The sequence below is a fragment of the Tinamus guttatus genome, unplaced genomic scaffold (genome assembly GCF_059628265.1).
Source record: "Tinamus guttatus ecotype Peru unplaced genomic scaffold, ASM5962826v1 Tinamus_guttatus_pri_ptg000369l, whole genome shotgun sequence".
NCBI lineage: Eukaryota > Metazoa > Chordata > Aves > Tinamiformes > Tinamidae > Tinamus > Tinamus guttatus.
Genome location: NW_028288903.1, coordinates 368791 through 392270, shown reverse-complemented (window position 1 = coordinate 392270; position 23480 = coordinate 368791). Strand labels below are relative to the sequence as shown.

At 37.6% G+C, this 23480-nt stretch overlaps 1 protein-coding gene across 1 annotated transcript in view; it reads left to right on the top strand.

Moving 5' to 3' along the window:
• Positions 1-23480, top strand: part of LOC104566094 (gamma-aminobutyric acid receptor subunit beta-3) — a 98827-nt gene that overhangs the window by 51513 nt on the left and 23834 nt on the right. The window contains exons 4-6 of the mRNA XM_088530387.1: positions 16541-16761; positions 21929-22011; positions 23140-23277. Of these exons, the coding sequence (XP_088386513.1) occupies positions 16541-16761; positions 21929-22011; positions 23140-23277 (442 nt within the window). The remainder of the gene's footprint in view (positions 1-16540; positions 16762-21928; positions 22012-23139; positions 23278-23480) is intronic.

Below are 23480 nucleotides of genomic sequence, written 5' to 3'. Positions count from 1 at the left end.
ACCCTCAGTATCTAGGTAATCCCACCTAATGTGAGAAGTCTGCAGCACTAATGCTTGCCACCAGGTTGGGAACCTAAGATCCCTTTATAGACAGAGGAAAGAAGACAACACTTTTAGGCTGAGGCTTAGTTGTCTCCTTCAGAAAGACGTGGACAAAGAAGTATCTCAGAAAAATATCTAGCTATAGGCCTGTGTGTCAGTAAAACGATTCTCCTAGGTTATTGGAATCACTCTTCCGCTTGTACATCTAAAACAACTTTGGAAAGAATTCTGTTCTTGCACTGGAACTAAAGCTCTTTGGTGGAAGCCCAAATTGTTTCTCCTTTCTATTGAAATACTTGCCAAGCTTCTTAAGGATAGCGGTTTAGGTTTTTGTTCTTTTGTTGTGGCTGTTGTTTTTGATGTCGGTGAAAGCAAATGACAGATAAATATTTTCGGTGTCAATCTCTGTTTCATATATGTGTCACTCTGTGTTCATTTTATTTATACTGGTTTAAAACTTGTCAGCTCCTGACACGGTATCATGTGACAGTGATAATCAAAAAAAAAAAAAAATTCTTTTAATACCAAACAAGAGAGAGCACAATCCCTAAAGTTACTCTGTCTTGACTTCATCACAGCTGAACACGTGCCTAAATCATTTTCATCTCTGCTGTAGGTGTTCCTTCTACAGTTTAACTAAATCATGCCCATGCTCATTTAGAAGTTACAACTCATTTGTAGTGCTTTGTGAGAAACAGTTTTTCTCTTGCGAAGTTGTAGCTAGACAAAATGCGTATGGTTTCATGATTGATTAGAGACCTTACTAACAACTGCACTGTAATTTGTCAATGGTAAATGGAATAAGACCTGAACATAAGACAACTTATAAAAACCTAGCCATATGAAAGGCAGTGGTTACTTTCCTATTTTTAATATAAAAATTATTTGTAGTTATAGGAAACAAGTGATATATAAGTGATATTCTATTCCATAGTTATTTGAAGTGATATTATATTCCATAGTTAATATATGTATTGTATATATATATATATATATATAAATATATTATTCCATAGTTATTTGAAGAACATTCCAGCAAATGAAATTCAGCCACTTCTGAAAGCACAGAAATATGTAAGTAAATTCTTATACTCCCCAAAAGCAATATTACTGCTATTTTTGGATCAACTCAAGTTAGCATTCTAGAATTCACGGTCCTATGTAAATATTTTGAAATGCTAGCTTCAAATGGTCACAATTCATGTATTTCAAATAGCTTATGAATGACCAAAAGTTACTTATTTTTTAAATGGTGAGATTGACTAAAACAGTAGCTTTGTATTGCCTAAGTAGATTAGCCATAGTACTGGAAATGCAAAATGGTGCAACCTGAAGCACGATTTTGCTCTTGTACACAGCAATACAGAACGAGAATTTAAAGCCTGCTTACCTGCATATATCAATCCATGTACAATCAGTTGCTGTTAAGCAAAATAAATCCTGCATATTTGTGTTTGATTATTACGTTATCAGGCATCCACTTGATCAATCCATTTGGGATATTTATGCCATTGTGAATAGCTATACCATGTCAGGTTATTCTTACAAAAAATAGCGTAAAATAAATCACTCCTCTGGAAAGCAGAGTCAGATTCAAAGAAAAGTCAATTCTTTTAAAAGTGTAAACACATTTATTACAGTTAGTTGTAAAAGATAACCAATAAACCAAGTTGTATAAAATGTATCTGATTTCCATTAGTAGGACTAGATTTTTCAAGAGATTTTCTGACAATATAGATAGCATTAGATATTTTAATGTGCTTAACATCTAGCAGCTTCTATTCTGAAGGTGATCTGTGGCGTTTGGGACAACACTGAAAAGATGGCCATATATATGAAGGCATTCCTTGTTAGATGACCTTGCGTAAATGTAAGAAAGATGATGTAAAACTAGTTTATATCCTATATTACAAATCAAACATACATTTAGTTTCAGTGTGTAGAATATGTACTGCTTTTTGTTGTTGTTTTATATAGTCAAGTGATTTGGTAATTCTATTTCACGTAGTAGTTGAAAATTGTATTTTTAATCAGTAAAAATTACAAACTAATTCTGATCATCATGTTGATTATTTTCAAAAATTATTTGCTTGCAAAGAACAGAATAAAATTAAAGTTTACTGTAACACAGTAAACTGAATGAATAATTATTTTTAGCTTGTCCACTAATGTATACTGGCGTGTAAACTGGTTTCTGGTAGACCTTTCTCATCTAGCAGAATTTAAATTATTTATGAGTATTATACTGTGTAATAGATTTTATATTTAACTTTGTAATGAACAGAGCTATTTGATCCACACATTGTGTATAGCATCAGATGATATAATGGAGAAACAAATGTTCTTAAAATTTAAATGGGTAATAGAATATATCTGCAAATTGAAATATAAAGTGAAAAGTTTATTTCACTTTAAAGTGAGAAGTTTCTTTCTTTATTGCCACAATCTGTGTGTTCTTTGCATGTCAATTAATACCCTAACGAATTTTATTCTTGATGTGAGTAATGCAGCTTCTTGACTTGTTTGATATTAATTTGTTATTCTTGCTAGTGAACCAGTTTACAGAGATTGGTTTTTACCCTGATAAAATTGCCCTGAAAACTTGTCCCACCTTCTTCCTGCAATACGTTTTATAACCACGAGGCATCTAGAGACTCTGCTGCAGCCCAGAGCAGCAGCGTTGCCTGGAAGAGGACGGGCGCTGATCTGCTGGAAAGATGGATGTGCAGCTCGGAGCTTCTCCCTTGCCCAGACTCAAGACCCACAGGCCAGCCAGGAGGTCTGCACCAGGCCCGTGTGGCCATCGCATGGCGGCAGCAGCAGCAGCCAGGTGACGGGGACAGCTCCTCCGAGGGCAGAGCAGCAGGTCTGCGAGCTGCTCGGCAGCGCTCTCCGGAGGTAGCGCTCTCCAGATCCGGGCTCGGGGATGCACAGAGTGGGGAGCAGCAGAGTGCAGAAGATGCAAAAGGTCATAACTTGTATTTGTCACAAATGGTTATATGAGTATAGTATCACTTGGGATTTAAGTTAAAATTCTTTTTTCCTCATGAACTAAGACCAGAAATCTATTTCTTTGTTGTGTTGTGTGGAAAAAAAAAGGTTAAATGTACCATTAACTGGATTTTTCCCTAATTTAAAAATATAAAAAGCACTTTAAAAGTACACGTGCAAAACATGCAAAATCTGAATTGGATTATAGTAGGAAAATAGGTTCAAGACTATTTCCCCTATCAGTCAACATATATCTAGAAGAACACTATTCTACTTCAAATTCCAAAGTAATTTAAATTCCACATAGAATAAATGTATCTCTTATCTTTAAATAATATTTTCACTTTGAGTAATGTATCTCATGTGTTTACTTGCCTACTTCCCAACTATAAAGTAGACATTTCAGTTACTTGCTCCATTGCCATGTTGTTTGCTTCAAAGACATCTTGCCTCTCCTTCACAGGAATCTGACTTTTTTCATATTCTTATTCATGCTATGCATATGCAAGTATCGAAAGGTAATAATTAGACACATCTGCTTACATTTGCCAGGAGCAGATGTTAGACAAATTAAAATGAACATAACTATCACTCAACATCATTAAAGAAGTGACTCTCTAATAATTTCCTAACTTTGACAGGCAGTTATATATTCTACATTGGCATATTTACGCTCTTTGCAAAAATCTCATGTACAAAATTATCTTCATATGCACTTGATTCAAAAATGAATTGTAAAGTGTTTCACGACACAAATTCTACTTCCTTTCCCCCTGGAACAGTAAGTTGTCAGCCATGGCAGCAGTGCTTATTAACACTGCAGGACAAGCCCATCAGCTCATGAGTGGCACAGCAGAGTTGTAAGTGATTTAATAGCATGCTCCAAGAAGATAAGGACATAAAACTGGCCTTAATAAGTTAAACCAAAAACCCATCTTTTTCTATAGCTTATTTTCAAATGTGGCCAATGATGAAGGCTCAAGAGGAGTAATAAGAATAGGACTGGTATTTCCCTGATATTCTCCCAGTGTTAAATCACAAGACAACTCAGAGGCTTTCTGAGACAGTGAACCTGTCTGATTTTCATCTTTTATTTTGAACCTCTACTTTTTTTTTTGGTGTTAAACATAATCTGTGGGTATTTCACAGTTTAAACATGCACATCCATATGCATATGGATGAAAGTAAGAGTATCATTTCATTTGTTTTGAGTCTGACATCTGATAAGTTCTTTGGCTGCTGTTTCTTACAGATGACAAACAGTGAATAATTGTTGGCCTCCTCTGCAATGTTGTTTTTACAGATATCTAAAATATACTTCTTACTTGCTTCTTTTCCATGTGGAAAAGTCACTGTTTGTTTGGTCTGAATTTATACTAGAGATGTACTGTGTGTTCCATAACTCTTGCTACAGTTCTTGGGACCTTTTGTAGTTACACTTGACCGTGTTGGAGATGGGGACCAGAATTGCATACAATATTCAAGATGGCAGTATACTAAAGTGGTTTAATGATTTTTTCTTTTTTTCTGTCTCTTTCTTTTCCTAATAATCTTAACATTCTGCTTGTTTATTTTGACCTTTTCAGAATATTGAACCGATCTCTTCATGAAGCATTCAAAGTTTTGTGTTTAACTCTACAGTTGATGACTATAAACGATCTTTTTACCGGTTGGAAAGAATCTTCCTGATTTGTGTGGCTTACTTTTTTAAATTACACACAATTGTAGTGGATTTTTAAGCTTTTTTAGTTTTAAAGGGTGCTTATCTAATTCTGTTAGGATAAAAGTAACAGCAACATTTTGAACCGTGGCTTACACATTGCTTAGAGCAAGCCTTGTCTTGTTTCAGGTTTCACCACAAGCTCCTCCATGAATCAGTCATTTTGGTGTCGTTTAGTCACACCCCAACCTGACATTTATCCAGTCTATGTGGGGGTGATTGAAGTTTCTGATTACTAATATGTTTTTTTGCTGTCTCTTAGATCTCTGTTGGCACCTCCCTGGCACCATTGTCATCCTGATGAGGCAGTGATAATTCATTTTGAAAGCTTATGTAGGCCTGGAGGTTTAATCCATAGACATTTTGTGTTACATTCAATACAATTCATTCTTTGGTGCAAAGCTTTCTTTAATACAAAGTACAGCCTACTCTTTCATTTCTCCATAGTTTGTTTTCATCATTTTCCACTGACTGCTTTCCTCCATCAAGTCTCTGATGTTCCTATCAGGTCAATATTCTCACTTAAAACTAGGAATTTTAATTCCTATGACTTATTTTTAGACTTCCAGTGTTTGAGCATCAGCATATATGTATTTGATCTTGTTAATTATTTTCTCTGCTATGTTTAAATGTTATTTTTTGAGGGCAGAATGAGCTTAACTTGTGTCCTAAATAAGTTTCACCATCTTCTTTTTTTTCCTTTCTTTCTCAAAGTTTTAGGGCTTATATGATTGCACTCCTCTATGATTCATCACCCTAAGCCAGATTTTCTTTTGCACCTGTTGGCTTTCCTATATTCTCTAATTTAACCCCTCACTCTGATAAATTCTATTTGTTTGAGTCCCAGCAGCTTTAGCTGAATCCTATTTTTGCTATGTAGGCTTTGTTCCACAAGTTTGTCCAGTTCGTGATGAATTCAAACACTCCATAAATCTTTTAAAACACCCATTTTACCGATAGCATGAAAAAGCACTGCTGAAACAAGTGCTGAGATAGGTGATGGAGGAAAAAATTTTTGTATTTGAGGAGGCCATTCGATTATCATAATTGAAATCATCTGTAGAATACTAATCTGTGACTGAAAGCAATGTTATATAATGTATCTTTTTAACACTCTTTTACTCAGCTACATTTTGTTCACCCAAAGGCTGAGTAGAGATTGAAGAAAAATGATTTCTTGTCTTCTAAATGGGCTTTGTGGTTTCTGAGGAACGTGACAATAATAGTTGAATTGGTGAGTAATTTAACAGTGGTTATAAGACTGTGCCAGTGTTAGGTAGAATTTTGTAGAATACATAGTCTGTATCTTTTGAACTTGAGTAGCCCCAGTGAAGTCAGTGTGTACAGCTACCATGGATGTATATGAGTAATTTTGCTAGAAATGAAACATTCAGATACAACAGAGTAGGCATTAAGGAAATGGAAAACAGTCCTCAGAATCACAGAATGGTTGAGGCTGGAAGACAACTCTTCCAACCAATGCATATTTCTATGCCTTGATAAGATCTGCCTCCTCAGTCTTCTCCAGGCTGGAGCAGGCTCCCCAGCAATTTCCAGCCTTTCCTCCTATGAGAGCTGATCCAGTCCCTTAATCATCTCTGTAGCCCTTTGCTGGCCTCACTCCAGTAGTCCCATGTCTCTCTTGTGTTGAAGATCCCAGAACTGGACATAGTACTCCTGATGTGGCCTCACCAGCGCTGAGTAAAAAGGGCTGCTCCCAGCAAGATGGGGAATGTGCTGAAAATGCACCTGACCTACTGCGAGAAGTGCAGTGAGCACCAGCCTCACAATGTGACTGTACAAGAAGGGCAAGGTCTTGCTCTGCGCCTAAGGGAAAAGAGGCTACAATAGGAAGCAAAGTGACTGTGGCAGCCAGAGGAGGTCCATCTTCAGCAAGAAGGCCAAGGCCACAAAAAAAAAAAAATACTTTGTAGAAGGGAGATGGATATACTTAGTGTTAAGCTCTTCCTGCTTACCAAGGAAACAGAAGAATTTTGCTCTGTCTTTTTATTCAGTACTAAATTAGAAAGAACGTCACAGTACACAAAAGCCCTTTATGCATTTTGTTATTTTGAAGTGAACATACTCTCAAATATATTAACAACATTTTCACATGTTAAATTTGTCTCATTGCACATAGAGAAGATAAGGGGAAAGTAACCAACATATCTTCCAGTACTGAATCAGCTGTGTTCTAAATATGCAGTGTAGATACAAGTCCACGTGACTGTCAGCTGCCATCAGAAAATTCTGTTTAAAGAAAATTCAGCTATTAAATCTGTAAGTAATGAAAATTTTTAATTAACTATGCATTTCATGCCAATCATTTGACCATCCTGTTTGCTGCTTCAGAAGTCAGAAAACATAACTGTTTGAAACCCTCCCCATCTTTATTTATACAGTGATACTCTCCAATTACTAAATACTAAAGCTAATAGGAGGTCTTTGCAGTATTCAAATCATCTGCAGAGGAGAATACATTCCCTTAGCAAGCCATATTCCTCTAAGCTCACTGATAGTCAAATTTTTAAAAGGGCACTGGTAGGGTGAGATTCTACATTTTGAAAGCCTCTCTGCATGAAAATGTCCATGAGGTTTTGTGTTTTGTATATTTGTAATATTTACTTTTGGATGCAGTTTAGCTTTTTTTTTACCCATTCTGTTTTTTTTCTTTTACTCATTTATTCTGCTTTTTACTGAGCTTTATGAGCATAACTGTCATGCGATCAGGTTAGCCTATGTGCAGTAATGAGGTTTTATCAAATACATTGTTTTCCTTTTGACTTACCACGCGTTCCAATTTTGTTGCTGCAAGACAGAAAATTGAATTTAACACTAGCGATAGGCAGAGCGAAAGAATGAAGGAAGCTAGAAACATAAGTTACTTATTCAGAGGAAAAGAAATAGGCTAAAGAGTTACCTAATCTGCTTTGCAATTCTCTTCCATTACAGAGAATTTTTCTGTAGTTTATTTCTGTAGTTGGAAATGAACGCGTCATATTGTGGACCCAAAAGAAGTCAGCAGTGAGCTGCAGTTTACATGTATGGAGACTGCTGTGGTGGGGCTGGAGCTGGCACCGCTGCCAGGTTGTGGGTCAAGGTTGGGTGGAGATGGGGCTGGGGCAGAGGGGTGGGAGGACGCCAGTGAAGGTTGATGTTTCCCAACGCCAGTGAAGGTTGATGTTTCCCAAAGTGAGTACAATGGACAAGTTTGAGTACGAAATTTAAGAAGCTCACTCCACAGTGGAATAATTTTATTTTATTTTCAAGGAAAATAATGGCCATGGATGGATATATATTTCGGTTTTCTTTACAGGAGTGTTTTCCATAGTTCTCTATATTTAAACAGAACTTTGTTTTATTTGTTAACTCTTGAAGAAAAAAAAAACTATGCCATATGACCTCTGAGATGCTTTTTAAATAACAAAAAGGGATTTTTTTTAGTCAGTCTAAAATACTGCCTTACTGGTTTTACTGGTTTCCTACTTTGGATGTTTTTCTTGTGCAATGTTAACAAAATATAGGAGCATGGACCTATGTATTTATGTTCACAATATTTAAAACATATCTGTATGTACACAGGTCTGTGGGTGCTTAGTACCTACAGCCCTGCTCTCCTGGGAGATCTTGAAGACACTTAAGAAATGATATGCACAATAGCGTATGAAATAGCAAAGTGCTGAAGAAATATGCTAAATTATGTCAACTTTTTATAACTGATAAACAGGTTTTTCTTCTGACTTTTATTGATAATTCAAGTAACGCTGAAGAGAGATACAACATGATAGATTCTGGGTGTCATGGTGGATGATAAGTTGACCATGAGGCAGCAGTGTGCCCTCGTGGCCAAGAAGGCCAATGGGATCCTGGGCTGCATTAAGAAGAGCATCTCTAGCAGGTCGAGGGAGGTGATCCTGCCCCTCTACTCAGCCCTGGTGAGGCCGCATCTGGAGTACTGTGTCCAGTTCTGGGCTCCACAGTACAAGAGGGATGTGGAGCTGCTGGAGAGAGTCCAGCGCAGGGCTGCAAGGATGATCAGGGGCCTGGAACATCTGCCCTATGAGGAGAGGCTGAGGGAGCTGGGCCTGTTCAGCCTGGAGAAGAGAAGGCTGAGAGGGGATCTAATTAGTGTATATAAATACCTCAAGGGAGGGAGTGCAGAGGACGGGGATGGTCTCTTTTCAGTGGTGGCCACTGATAGGACTAGAGGAAATGGCCGGAAACTGAAACATCAAAAATTCCATAGGAACTTAAGGAAAAATTTCTTAACAGTGAGGGTGACAGAGCACTGGAACAGGCTGCCCAGAGAGGTTGTGGAGTCTCCTTCTCTGGAGATCTTCAAAACCCGCTTGGATGCAGTCCTGTGCCACGTGCTCTAGGTGTCCCTGCGTATGCAGGGGGGTTGGACTAGATGATCTCTAGAGGTCCCTTCCAACCTTAAGCATTCTATGATTCTATGATTCTATGATTCATGTGAAGAACTAAGCAAAAATATGAGAAATCCCTCCTATTTTGAAACAGACACAGAATAAACCCCTGTCTCAAAACAGGCAAAAAAAATCCCCTAGGTTTTAGATTTTAGGGCAGCAGCTCAGCCCTGTGACTGGCTGGTGGCACATCCCCCTGCCGTGTGGGAGTGCAGAGCCATTACCTGTCAGTTCCTATTTCACTAAGGTCAGCTGCTGCAGTTGTGAGAACCAGCTGACAGCTGATAAAGGTTGATTTTGTTCCCCTGTAGGATTTTAGCAGGATTTCAATTAGGGTCATTAAATTCACCTGTTTCCTTGAGGTTCTGTCAGCTCTAAAATAAATAAATTTGTGTTGCATGAAGCAAATTCAGTGCCTCAGTGAGCCTAAGGTTGTTTTTCTTTCTGATGAGTAGGTTTTTTTGGTGGTGGTATGTTTGTTTGGGCAGAGGGGGAATACTTTTTTTTCTGTGTTAATTTCTTTTTGAATTTTTCTTTTGAAATTTTCTTTTGAAATTTTTATTTTGAGCATAGTGTCTAAACATTTGACATTTCTATTTTTGTCTTTTGTCTTTTTTTTTTTTTAGGAGTGGCTCCAATAGATGTGACTTTTTTTTTTTTTGTCATATCTGTCTGCCATCAAGTGCATTTTCCTTGCAACCTGTCGCATGACCTTTGAAAAGATGAAAAGGGGTGAAGTGCAAGACAGTAGTTTTATCTTTTTGCTAGCTTTCTGCTACCAGATCAGTGAGGGTGTGATATCCCATGAGGGTATGATACCCCTAGTATGTGAAGGTGCATGTTAGATTTTCTTTGATTGTGCCGTGGAGTCATGGGGTTTAGAAACACCTGATTGCTGAGATGTCTGTAGTGTTGTAAAACCAATGACGCACTGTTTTAGAAAAGGAATATGATGTGCTGTTTTAGAAAAGGAATATTCAGAATATTCAGTATTCTAGTATTCTGTCCTTACTGCCATCTCTGAGGAATCACACAGCCCAGAGGGACTTGTCTTGTCCTGAGCTACATCCCAGAACTGAAGCATTTGCAGGGACTTCCCTCTGCCTCTTGATGCAGCCGCTTACCAAAGGGCCGCCCAAGGCCTCCTCTCCTGCCAGCAGGAGCCCTGCGCCACTTGGATGCGAGTTTGCACCAAGAGGGGAGGTGCGTTCCCAAGACTTTACTCCAGGCAGAGGAGCACGCAGGGAAAAAGGAAGCCGCAGTCCTGCTTTTGGAGGGCAGATGCTGCTGCGTGGGCTCCCGTCGCGGCCGGTGCCGCTGCCCTCGCGCTGGCCGGGCGGCAGCTCCTCTCCCCGCGGCCTGCTCGGCCCGTCACCATGCCAACCGCGCGGAAAGCAGCGCCGGTTGGCATGGCAACCCTGCCTCTGCTCCCGTGCCGGCCGGGACCGGCTGCGGAGATGGCGCTGGGGTTGAGCTGGAAATGGAAACGCTCCCGCCAAAGGGTACGCGAGGGCAGAGCCCCCCTTCCGCCCTCCCTACCAGGGACTCGTACGTTTATTTGGAAAACTTTTCTCGTGCAGCCCGCAGTGGGTTCTTGGAGGCCGAGTATTTCCTTATAGCTGTTTATAACTCCACCTTGTGTGCTTCAGTGGAAAAGAAATCACGGTAGTTTGGTAGAAAATACCAAGACAACCTATACGTGTGAAGGGTCCCAGGAAAATCAGTGTAGTTCAGTATGGCGTTTTCTTAGCAGTATTTTAACCACAGCCTAAGAAGTGCTTCCCACTAGGGAGGCTGTCTGCCCTGCTTGCAGCCTGTCACTGCGGGAGGGCCTGGAGTGGTGTCGAGGAGATGCTGGAGGCAAGATCATAAAGGTAAAATGAATCTTTAGTATAAAAACAAGCAGATCGAGAAACGTTAGAGGCTTTGGGTGGGTGGGGGGATCTGTGTGCAAGTGTCTCCTTCGCCCAGGCCGCTCATGAGCGGCATGGCGCAGTGGTCTCTCAGTGAGACCTTCCCACTGGGCAGTTTTCTGGTGAAAGGCTCTGCAGAACGATAGGTTTCGCCGAGTCTTTTCCATTCCCTGCCTATTAGCTAAGTTATGGGTATTTTAGACATGCTGGACAAATTGAAATGTCAACAGATAAACATAGTAATAAACAGGTAATTCTTGTCTCTAATAGGAAAGACATCAAACCCTTCAGAACAAGTGAATAATAGTGCTGCTAGTAAATTCGGACTTCTTAAGGTTGGCCTCTTTCAATATGGCATATGTGTGCATGAGTGTTTCTCAGGTCTCTTCTGCATGTAGTAGAAGCAAAGACTTACAGACATGTAGCCAAAGCACAGGGTTCATGAGTTTGGCTGTGCAACTCTCTTTGGGCTGATGGGGAAGAATGCAACTCAGTCATATCAGGGATTCAAGAATAGCTCCTTATTCTACAGCAGCCTTATCTAATTTCGAAGTTATGTGGAAGGCAAGGGGTGGAACCTTGAAGCTATAAGGAGACTAGGAGTTCTCAGATTTTTCAATATGCCTTTTTATCTATTGAAATAGTGATCGGATGATCTTTACTAGTTCATCAAAAATAAATTGTATAAATCATCCAAAAGCTGATGGAAAAAGTTTTTCTGTAGATCAGGAAAACAAGGGCATGAATTTACATTCAAATACAATCAAAGGCAGTAATCTGCATTCTGAGCAGATATAAGGCTGTCCTCCAAAGCAATTAAATAGTATTTTTCTGCATAAGTTGCTTTGAGTGTTTCCAATAATTTCCAATATATTTATTTATTTTGAATTAATAATTGTTCATAATTAATTGTCATATTAACATTATTTCATCAAAACTATCAATGATAGTATTCCATTTATCAGTCATTTTGAAGAATATAATGCTTTTTATGAAGAACATAATGTTAAAGATAACTCTAACATCCTTGATACATAACAAGCCAAGACTGTAAACATTGATAGTCCATTTTGGAGGATTATTGTTCCCGTAATGCTGTTAACTTCATTGTAATGAGCAAACACTCATTACAATGAGTGTTAAATTCCCTTTCCTTTTATTGTGTTCAGGAGATAAAAGGTAAAAATAGCTAACTCTGTAAAAGAAAACAAATTACTGTTTCCTTTTAATATCACAGCATTTATAGATCATTAGCCCTATAGTTTATGCATTAGGTACTGTGGAATATTATAGTATAATGCATTTTAATAGTCTGAAATGCCTTTCTAGTTAATATATAGTTGTATTTCCTACATGATATGCTCAGTCCAAGAGGACAGAATACCATATAGCAAATACTTACTAATTTTTTCATACAGTCAGCACATGCAATGCTATTTCTGAGTCTGGATCATTCTTTCTTAAAATATGCTGAAATCACAACTAATACACGTAAAGAAGAGACAGACATACTATGTTCTTTCAAAGTTGTAATACCTCTTTACCTTGGTATCTTGGTGATTTCTGAAATATTATTTGCCATTTGTGTTTTTTTTTATGCTTAAAAAACAACAAAAAACCTGCATGTGTGCCTTTCTTGAATTCGTAGCAGCGCACTCAGAGATGCATCTCTTGGAGTGATAGAGAAAAGTCAGTGATATTTGTCATGGTTCTTTGTCATTGTAGGATGAAGTTCTAAGGTCTTTGGACAGCCCATGGAAAAATGTGCTTGTGGCGTGTGCAGTCAGGCTTTTCCCATTTCGAGTGTATTCTTCATGTACCCCACAAGTACCATGTTTGCCTTTCTGTCAGGGCTTTGAGGGATTTTATTAGTATTGTAGCCAAACAGCACCTGATACTGTGAGGGACTGGGGCTAGGGAAGTGGGACCTTGAATGTGGTATGATGTTGTATTGAAAATAAATACCATGATTTATGGAGGTCCTTGCTGCGGAGGAAATTGTCTGCTGCTCTGTGCAGAAGTTAGAATTTCCTAAAGCTGGCGGCTATGTGTCCTCTCCAACAGATAATCACACCCTGATACAGTAGCTGCAGTGGGATTAATATCTCTCAGCTTTAGGCATCAACCCTCTTGACCTCTATATCTGAGTTAGTCATCTTAAGCTCCCCTGAAGGAAGGTGGCCCTTGATAAACCTCCTAGGCTACTTAGCTAGGAGTAAAAGTGCATTTTCTCATCTTACCTACCAAATACCTTGTGGCTTTTTTCCAGGCCACACTCAAAGCCCTTTTAGCATTTCCTCTAACATATAGAAAAGGAGTCTTCCTTTGCATGTACAAAGCCTACCAAATAAGCTAATCAAATAAAATATCAATGTCAGCATTCCTTAATAAGCTTTATTCCCAGTAGTGACTTTGGTGGAAGTACCTTAAGGAGCTGATCTTTGCTGCTCATTCTTTTATCACTCCTTGCACAGCCAAGGAGTTTCAGCACGAGTCTGTTACGGTAGTTGGCCACTTCTTTTGCTTTGAGCTGTGGTGGTGAGCAAGCATGGTTCACGTTTGTCCTTTTTGTCACATTGTTTTCAGAGCAGGCCAGACTGGCAGAGCACAAATACGTAGCAATCCTTGGAGGTGTGCGGGAACATGTGTGCTTTCTGGGGCACAAGACAGCTCTGGGAGATATTCTGCTTCTGCTGTGTCTGTTGTTCAACGTCCAGGGAGTTGCAGAAGATGTTGCTTAAGCATTTTGCTTAGTAGATACTGAGTGAAGACCTGGGAAGGAGCTGGTATTTCACAAGTGTGGCACCATTGTCAAGTGACTGGATGGAGTATTGCTACTTACAGTACACAGAAATAGTCACACACATTACTATATAGAGAGAGATTTTAAGATGAAATAAGAAGTGAAGGGTAACTGAGAAACTACTGGTGAAACTTGTACTTTAAGAAGTATTTTGAAAGTCTATTTTGCAGTCAAGTTGCTGAAAATTCCTCATGTTTGTTGGGCGGTGCTGTTTCTGCATGCAAATTGTAAACATCTTCCTCTGTCAACTAAAACAAAATTTTAGTGGAATAAACAAATATAGTGACAGAATAGTACTGTTTGTATTGTTACGTATGTTTCACTTAGCTAGTTAATTACTGCATTCATTAGCTGTTAGCATGTATTTTATTTCATGCCAAAGGAAGAAGGAACCTAGCCTAAAGCTCTTTTCTGTTCAAATGTACTGTTTCCATTATATTTTAGGGCTAGCAGGATGCACTTGTTTCAGTGCAATACAGTGGCACCCTACATCTTCATTTTGATTACTTTAATATACATTGTGCCTTTCTATGTAGTGAATATTGCGTATATGCCCACTGCTTTTATAATCCCCAATTTCTTGACGTTGATGCGCAAAGCACTGTAAAAGCCAAGCACGTAGCAAATTTTAAATGTTAATGGAAACAAGCTTTAACTAAGCCAAAATAGCACTGGTGGAGGATATTCATTCTAATGCATCAATGTCAGAAAATTGGTTTCCCAGAGCATGTGGAGAGATGTGATCTTCCTGATGTGCTAATGGGAGCGCGGGATGTGCACGGAGTGAGGCACGTACCTTGCTCGCTGATGAGCAGTGACGATTAGTCCTACCCATGAAAGCTTTCAACAAAAAGACTGGAGCAAGTTCTTCCGAGCAGTCATGTCAGATTTGGGTTTTAAAGAATGAGCTTACACTCAGCCAGTTCCACAGAGCTCCTTTTCTCCCATTAGTGGCTCCTTTTGTTTTCAAAGGTCTCTCACTGCTCCTAAAAAGGGAACAGCTCGTCCTTGATACCTAGAATGATTTATTTTTTAAGCAATTAAAATTGATTTCTTAAAGGTACAGCAGCCACCTCATTAAAGAGAATGAATCACTAAATGAAAACCCGCAAAGGCTCTGAGTGTGAAAGGCATTCTGAAGTTTCGTTTGATTTCAAGGAAGGGCTTTAGGGGTTGAGAGAAGCACAGGCAGGATCAATGCCTGAAATTGGGTTGTCTCCACGTGAAACCCATTACAGGAATGGACCATTCCCAACAGTCGTACTTAGAATCACTGAGCATCCTTTTGCCAAACAAGCAGCAAGCCTGAGGGGTTTTGTATCACCAGCTTGTAGAAGCAGATGCAAATGCAGGTATCCTGTGGTTTGCACACCTGCTGCTAAATATTTAAATGTGTTTGGAGATCACATAAATTTCTCTATGTTTCGTGAAGGGTTTTATTGTTTAAAGCCTTCTATAATTTGAAAATCGGGATTTTAATGACCTGTACTTAACAGCCTCATTTTTTTCACTGTAAAGCATGTAAAACATCAGACCTAAAACCAATATTTTCTTTATTTTAAACAGCCATTTCCATGTGTAAGAAAGTATTATTTTCAGACGTTAGCCTGTTTTATCTCATGAATTAAAAAATAAGTTTTCTAAAATGAAAATGTCCTTCCACACTCTGAAAGTTATGAGGGAAAGAAAATACAAAGGTTTGTGTTTTCTAACAGGAAATTTTTCTATCAAATTCACATACTTTTTTCAGTTTTGCTGATGCTTAACTTCGAAAAATTTCCATGCATTTTAATACTCTCATATACTATCATGATGTTAACAAATGAGGCATAGTGTCTACAATTTTCAGAGTGTTTCAGTGTAGCTTTGAGACATGATCAGGTCAAATTAACAAATTCTGAAATGAAGATTTCTATAATAGATGTTTAAAGGTAAAATTCTATATCCATCAGTAGGCTCTTAAATTAGTTATCAGAGCGCTTAGAAGACAACATAGACCTTTATTTACAAAATCATGAAAACCAAACCCTGACACCTGTAGGACTTGCGCTACAATTTACTGTTTGTCTAACTCCTGGTGTAGCCTGTTGATAAGAAAGTCTGTATGTCACTGCGAGATACAGTTTCACACAAAGGCACACAGGGATATAGCATCTTTCCAGGTGTGATGTTGAATGCTATTGTAAATTATTTGGAATGTATTTCAGTTCATCTCTCAGTTTTAAAAATGGGAAGAATAATGACATTTGTTGATTAACTAGTTTGCCACTCCACAAACAGAATATCAGGTAATTTTCAGGGGGGTAAATACATGGAAAGAAAAGGAGTAGGATACCAATACTGGTATCCTTTTATTGGTAAAGATACCAATAATGGCTGATTTTCTTAAGATTAATAATTAAATTAATTAATTTAATTAATTAAAAATTAATACTGGTTAGACCAGGATGACTCCTGAATTATTAAAATTAGTTTAAAACTCTTATAAATATTGACTATTTTTGATTAATATTTTTTGTAAGAAAATACTAAAAATACATAAAACCAAACTTGCAAGATTAGCTGGCAACAGAAAGAATTGTTTGTTTTTCTGGTTATGCAAAATATGATTGACTCTTTTCATTACTTATTTTCCTCTCACCAGGATTATACTTTGACTATGTACTTTCAACAGTACTGGAGAGATAAGAGACTGGCTTACGCTGGCATCCCTCTCAACCTCACGCTTGATAATCGAGTGGCAGATCAACTCTGGGTGCCTGACACTTACTTCTTAAATGACAAGAAATCATTTGTGCATGGTGTTACTGTGAAGAATCGAATGATTCGCCTTCACCCAGATGGAACGGTGCTTTATGGCCTCAGGTCTGTACTTTTATGATGAGAATTTCATACCCATTGTTATGTGTTGTTGTTATTTGTTTCCTGGTACAAGGTTATTACAAACATTGTGTAGCATATTATGTAACCTTCCCTGTAACTCTGAAAAATGCCCATAGAAAATAAATGACACACTCAATGTTTCTTAATTTTGCCAGGAGCATCTTCAGTCAGGTTTTATCTGTTTATGTAGAGTCACCATATCTGGGAAGCCCAGTGGCGGTAGAAAGCAGAAAGGCAAGCATTAATTGCAAACCTGAAAATTTCATTCAAAACACAGGCAGTAAGGCTGAACATGGGTGCTTATGTCATCTTTTGATGTGTTTGTAGTCTATAAAAAAAAAAATCACAAATAACCCTGGTTAATTGAACACAGCCAGTTAAAACATGACTGAGTATACTTTCAGTAGTTCCTTCAAACAGGGACCAGCACTGCAATGCTTTATATTTTAATGCATTAAGGTACAAAGTGACCTTACATTCTCGTACTTTCTACATATTTTAGCCTTGACCTGTGCTTCCTATTATTATTTTTTCCCTCTCATAGATTTTATGGTTAGGAATGACAAAAATCCTTCACTTAATAAGCTTTATTACACTAGCAAGAATCTTAATGGAGGCTCAGCAGTGTCAAAATGTCCTGTTCAGATAGGTTTTTCCATTTGCTTCAGTGGTTCAATCTATACCCACAAAACAAGTCTTCGTCAGGGTAAGCTCCACTTACGTCATAGGAAGTTTCTTGTATTTTTAGGCACCGATAATACTCAAGACTGTTGCACATGGCAGTGCACGACAAAGAAGGCCTAGTATAAACATGAATCAGATCTGCAAAGTAGTGCACGTCTTATATTTTCTGTCTCATTTTACCTGCTTTTGTTCTTTATCGGCAGTTCATTTTTTTTACCTGACTTGTGTCTTGACCTCTCACCTCTTTAACTCCAATTATATAGTATATATGAGCTACATTTAGATGAATCTCTCTAGACAAAAAGTAAAACGGACTCAATCTATCATGAAGTTTTGAAGAAGCCCAGTATGTTCAGGAAATCATGTCTTCAAAACTAACCCTTTTTAGCAGAATGAGGCTTTCATCTTGTATACTTTGTACCAAATACTGAATGTTGCAGATACCTAAATATCAAAAAAATGGTGTAAGATCTTTTTGTTTCCTTTACTCTATATCAAGAACCCCGTAAGCAATGAAATAAAAATGGAGATTAGAACTCTTGTGATTATAACATTGTATATTGTACACTGTCTTTCTGTCACACTCTAAAAACATTTAAAGCCTTTCAGGTGGAGATTCTTTGTCATAAAATAGCACATTTGAATAAGTTAGATTCCTCTTCTGCAAAATGTGAATGTCCACAAGCAGATTGCAGTCTCCTTGATGTGGCAATCTTTCTCCCATTTACTTTCTTCTGGACACAGACAATATTCACGGTCTGATTTTGCTGCATGTGTGGGAGAGTGGCTGCTTAATGAAGGATAACTGTCTGAAATTAAATCTTGGCAAACTATGGAACACCATTATAAGAAAGAAGAAAGTATCTGTGAATGTTAGCTCCCTTGATCTAAAGCTTTTAACTTTGCACTGCTCTACTGCTATCCTACCTTCTTGTGGCTTTTGAATATCCAAATTACATTGGCCTCAAGCTGCTATCTGGAGAAAATGGTTTGAGAACCAGAACCTGGAGGTTTCTGTATGTGCCACAAAACATAGGTCACTAAGAATAAAAAGGCAAATTTTAGGGGGTACAATACATTACATCACTGAGCAAAGCAGATCCTCAAAAATACATATAATGAAAGTGATTGCTAGACTTCACTGGTTCTCATTAAAATAAAAAATAATTTCCAGAGTTAGTTTTTCATAGGTTTTTTGTTTGTTTGTTTTCATCAAAAGTCTGTGAAAATGGGGGAATAGGTCTGTGGCCTTTTGAAGTTCGACCCATTGCTGGAAGTTTTTTTTTGCTTTCAGCACCATCCTGACTTTGGCCCATCTTGTTCATAGCGATGCAGAAAGCATATGACTATACAACCGATTTGTACATAATAGAACAAAACAGAGATAATGACGTTTATATGCTGGGGATCAAAAATAGAGTCTTTCTGACTGCCTGTGTGCTTGCTGTATATAGACCTATTGTTCTCAGACACTTCAATGTTGAATATTATAAAAGAGCGGAGGATTTTTTTTTATCTGAAGGGATTACTCACCTATTTATCACCTGTGTATAAAATAGAGATGTTTGCAAGGTGAGGAGGATAGTTGTGCTTGGTCAGACAATGCAGCTGGACTTGGTTCTGTTTGTTACAGGAAGAACACATTTCTGCATTAAAATGAAAAGAGGATCAAATTAGCCATCAGAGCTGTGACCCTTTCACAAAACAGTATTTATGTTGCTTAAATTGATTTAAATTGTAAGCATATATTTCTGTCATTGTTTAAGCAACATCAGCTAGCATTTCAGTGATGAGGTCCCTCCCTATGCAATAGATCAATATAAATTAAGGCTATCAGTCCAGCAATAAAGTAGCAGGGAAAAAAGATAAGATAAACTATATCAGAGAACAGATATCGGACTGGGGAGTTTTAACAATCAAAAAAATTTTTTTTGTGTAATGCTTTCATCCAAAATGCATGTGTATCTGTGTTCAGCCTTATCTTTGTCTGGCTCATGTAATTGTTTCTCTGTCAGTGCTGTGATGAGGAGTTCTTGAAACCTTGTTGTCTTGCTGTGCCAGGCAGCATCCCATCCCATAAAAAAATAAACCCGCTCTTTTCAGAAGCATGCACAAGCCTGAGCAATTAATGTTTGCTTTCAGTGAGCATTTGTGCAACTTACATTTGTTTGCTTGAGATTTCATTCAGAAGGGAACTGCAAAAACTTACTTTGGGTAAATACGGTAAATCTATTTCTACCCAAATCTATCTCTGTCTCCTTTTTTTTAGTAGTCTCTATGAAATTAAAAATACACATTTTGCAATACCGTAAGCCAGTCCTTGGAAGGAATGTGCAGCTTATGATGCTGCAATTTGTCAAACAGAACCACTGTGGTACATGGACAGACTAAAATCAAAACTTGTTCCTTAAAAAGTCGTAAGGCAATTAATATGTTGAGTGCAAGTTTGCAAGCTGCATTATTTTTAATAAATCTGTCATATTAATCATTTATAAATGCATATTTATGCATAGGTGGTATTTAAAACTAATTATCCAACATAACAGTTGGAATTGCTCATACCACCCTCACGCTTGTATCAATTTAAATCATTCATATTCTGTTGCAGGATCTTAAATGAGCCCTAGTTCAGTGTAGCTGAATGTACTAAAACACGGGATAGAAATCTCATAGTAAGAAAGTCCAAGTGTGCCTAATCGCTTTACTTGGAGCGCAATTATCAGTTGACTCATTGCTTGCGTAATCAGTAGGCTTCGTAAAGATGATAACTGCTAACTTTGTCATTTAATATGTTTATCAATGTTCACAAATTTCAGTTTAAGTCTCCTCCTCTAAGACTCTAGGCTCAGCTAGAGCTACTAATGCTGGAGAGACAGTCATCTCCATAACTAATAATCCTGGCTAGCACCTTGCTTGAGGGTTCAGAAGAGCATTTGCAATCATTCAGTGTAGAGAAAACCACCTGCTAAACCACAGAGCAGATCCTTGAGATTTTCCTTCTCTGTTTTTTTGAGTTATACAACTATCTCTCCCTGTACAAAGAAATTACAGTATTTTCTTGCAAAAGGACTTTTTACAGTCCTGTTTCATCTTCTGTTGTCCTACGAAACACTTCTGGTGATCTCACTCCATTCCTTTGAGCATTTTGTGGAGATATCCACTTGAAATAACACACCTGCTAAAGTTTTCTAATTCTCCTAGAATAGAAATGAAAGAATGCTTAGGGAATTCATAATAACAGCAAGCGTTTTTAGTATGAAAGAGTTGAAGAAAGGCACCTAAACAATTTTCTCTTCCTGAATTTCAAGCTAGTCTACCACATTAGGAGCCTGTCAGACAGGAAGTTAAAGGGGTTAAATAGAAAGTTTCAGAGGTGAGAAAACACATGGACAAAACATGATAGTTTCCGTTTTTAGCAGTATATTTAAAGGATTTCTCCTCTTGTGTTATTAGCATAAATTTTTGCCAGAATGGAATTTGCTAGAAATTAACTGTGCATGGACTGTATGTCTTTTCCATATCAGAAGGAGGTCAGTGAGGAATGGACTTAGTCAAATGCAGGAGATAATTTATTATGAAGAAAATGATACACAATAACGTACATACTCTAGATGAAGGCTATGATTCAGCAAAACACTGAAATATACTGAAGATGAATCATGAGCTAGCATACATGTTTATATCTGTCTAGAAGTTAATACAAATATATAAAGTCATTAGTTTAAAAAAAAAAGAAAATGCTGTGTGCAGCTGTTAATGTAATTGCTTTCATTGTGTATGTGTATTGTTGGCTCTTACTCTTGACACACAAGAGCTGGGTGAAAAATGTAGATTCATCAATATTGAAATGTTTGGCAAATTCATCTTGATTTTGCTAAATTGCCTACACTAAAAATAAAAGAAGCAAAATTATATTCTGACTTTGGGGGAAAATTTTAAATTCACGGTGACTCTTCATTATAGAATTCCCCGCAATTATTTTTTTTTAAGAGAACTATACTTGTTTTTGAAACAAAGCATTTTGTTGGACCTAACTTCTTTTCAACATTGCAGTTTACTTACTCTTTTTCTACAGAGAAACCACAAAAGAACCTTCTACAAAGAACTATAAAATCAGTTCTTCACACAACTTGAATCATTTTGAATTTGTAGCAGACTTTTATCACTTCTCATTTTCTTATATAAAGTCATACTGTTTAAGCTCAGCAAATGTTTGTATACATTTACACACACAGATTGGTCTCCTGAACCCTAAAGGGATTGGTCACAGAAATAAAAGTTACAGCAAGTTGTTCCATTGAAATGAACATAACTATTTTTGTGGCAAGCTACTACACAGTGTTTTACTGTGGACCAGATTCTCAATTATTGCAAGCCAATCTTCAAAGAGTCCTCACTTTGGAGAGAAAGAAAAAAAAAAGTATTGCTGGATGTATAGCAATTTTGTTTGATATTTGTATTTCAGAATCACAACCACTGCAGCTTGTATGATGGACTTGAGAAGATATCCGTTAGATGAACAGAACTGTACTCTGGAAATAGAAAGCTGTATGTACAAAGATGTGTGTAAACCTAGTCCAGATGTGGGGCAGTTTTCCTTTAATATATCTGTAAAATAGTTACACTACTGTCTTTAACCTTTAAATATATCATGTAATTAGCATTCTTTTTAAAAAAAAAAAAATTTGCTTATTTGGCAGTTTCTAATATATAAGGGTTCATCCATTTCTGTTTTGCAAATATAGTATAGAAAAAAGGGTTTAGGACAGAATGAAGCAATTTATTGCTCCAGAGGCATGTTGAAGATGCTTATCTTCAACACAAGAGAATGAATGTTCATACTTTAATCAGACTCATTTTAAAGAGAGCAAACACTGATACATTTTTTTCTGATCTGCTTTATTATGCATGGATGGTCTTGCTGCAGGACGCCCTGGGCCTTCAGATAGGCTCCGTTTATGGTTTGGAATTCTGTTCTACACAGAAATAGATTCTCTCTTCAACCTAGTCATATCCTATAAGTGGAATATTCAGATGTATGTTTGTGCTTGCAGAGTTCCTGCTCCTTTTCTGAGGCTGCCTGAAGGGTGTGTGTCTTATATAGAAAATACATATTATTATGCTCTTATGAAAATTGTATTCAGCAGGCGTTCTTCACTGCAGAAACTAATGGAAATGCTGCCACTCACACTATTTAGTAAGAGTGGAAAATATCTGCCCAAATATGTTTTTTTTTCCGCATTCACAGAAAATCTGTGTTTTTCTGATAATTACTGGCATGAGAGTGCACTTGAATTTTGGTTCTAGATGCACGTGATGTCTTAATTCACACTATTCTGTGATCTTGCAGATTGCAATCAGCAGTCCCTAGAAGTGGTAATGTGTGGTGTTTTCTGGCTCATAGGGGCCATTCATCTTTTGTGGATTTCCTGAGAATGCTTCTGAAAAAAGAAGAAAACAGTACTTTGCCTCAGATTTCTGCGTAGATGTTAATGGAGCATCTCTTTAAGAGAGCTTCTCAGAATCCTAGCACATCACAGCCATACTAAAATACTCTACACCATTCCAGCTGTTTTAATTCTTTAATTGTGTGAAATGGCAAACCACCTATTCTGTGCCTGAAGCTCCATTAAATTCTGCTGTTTTTTTCACCTTTTCCTCCTGCTTTGTCTGCAGATGGCTACACAACTGATGACATAGAGTTCTATTGGAGAGGTGGAGATAATGCAGTCACTGGTGTAGAAAGGATTGAACTTCCTCAGTTCTCTATTGTGGAATATAGACTGGTGTCAAAGAATGTTGTCTTTGCCACAGGCAAGTATTATCATTTGGCTATTCAGTGCTTAATTGTGTACAACAATTACTACTGTATTAATCATTATCACACATAATCTTTGCACTGTGTGCAGTGCTCGGTTAAAGAAATTACTTGCTTCATAAAGCCTTTATCCAGAAATCCTTGAAAAAGCTTTTCTTGCTGCTTTTTTTATGTGTTTCCTTCTATGTGTCTGTGAGTG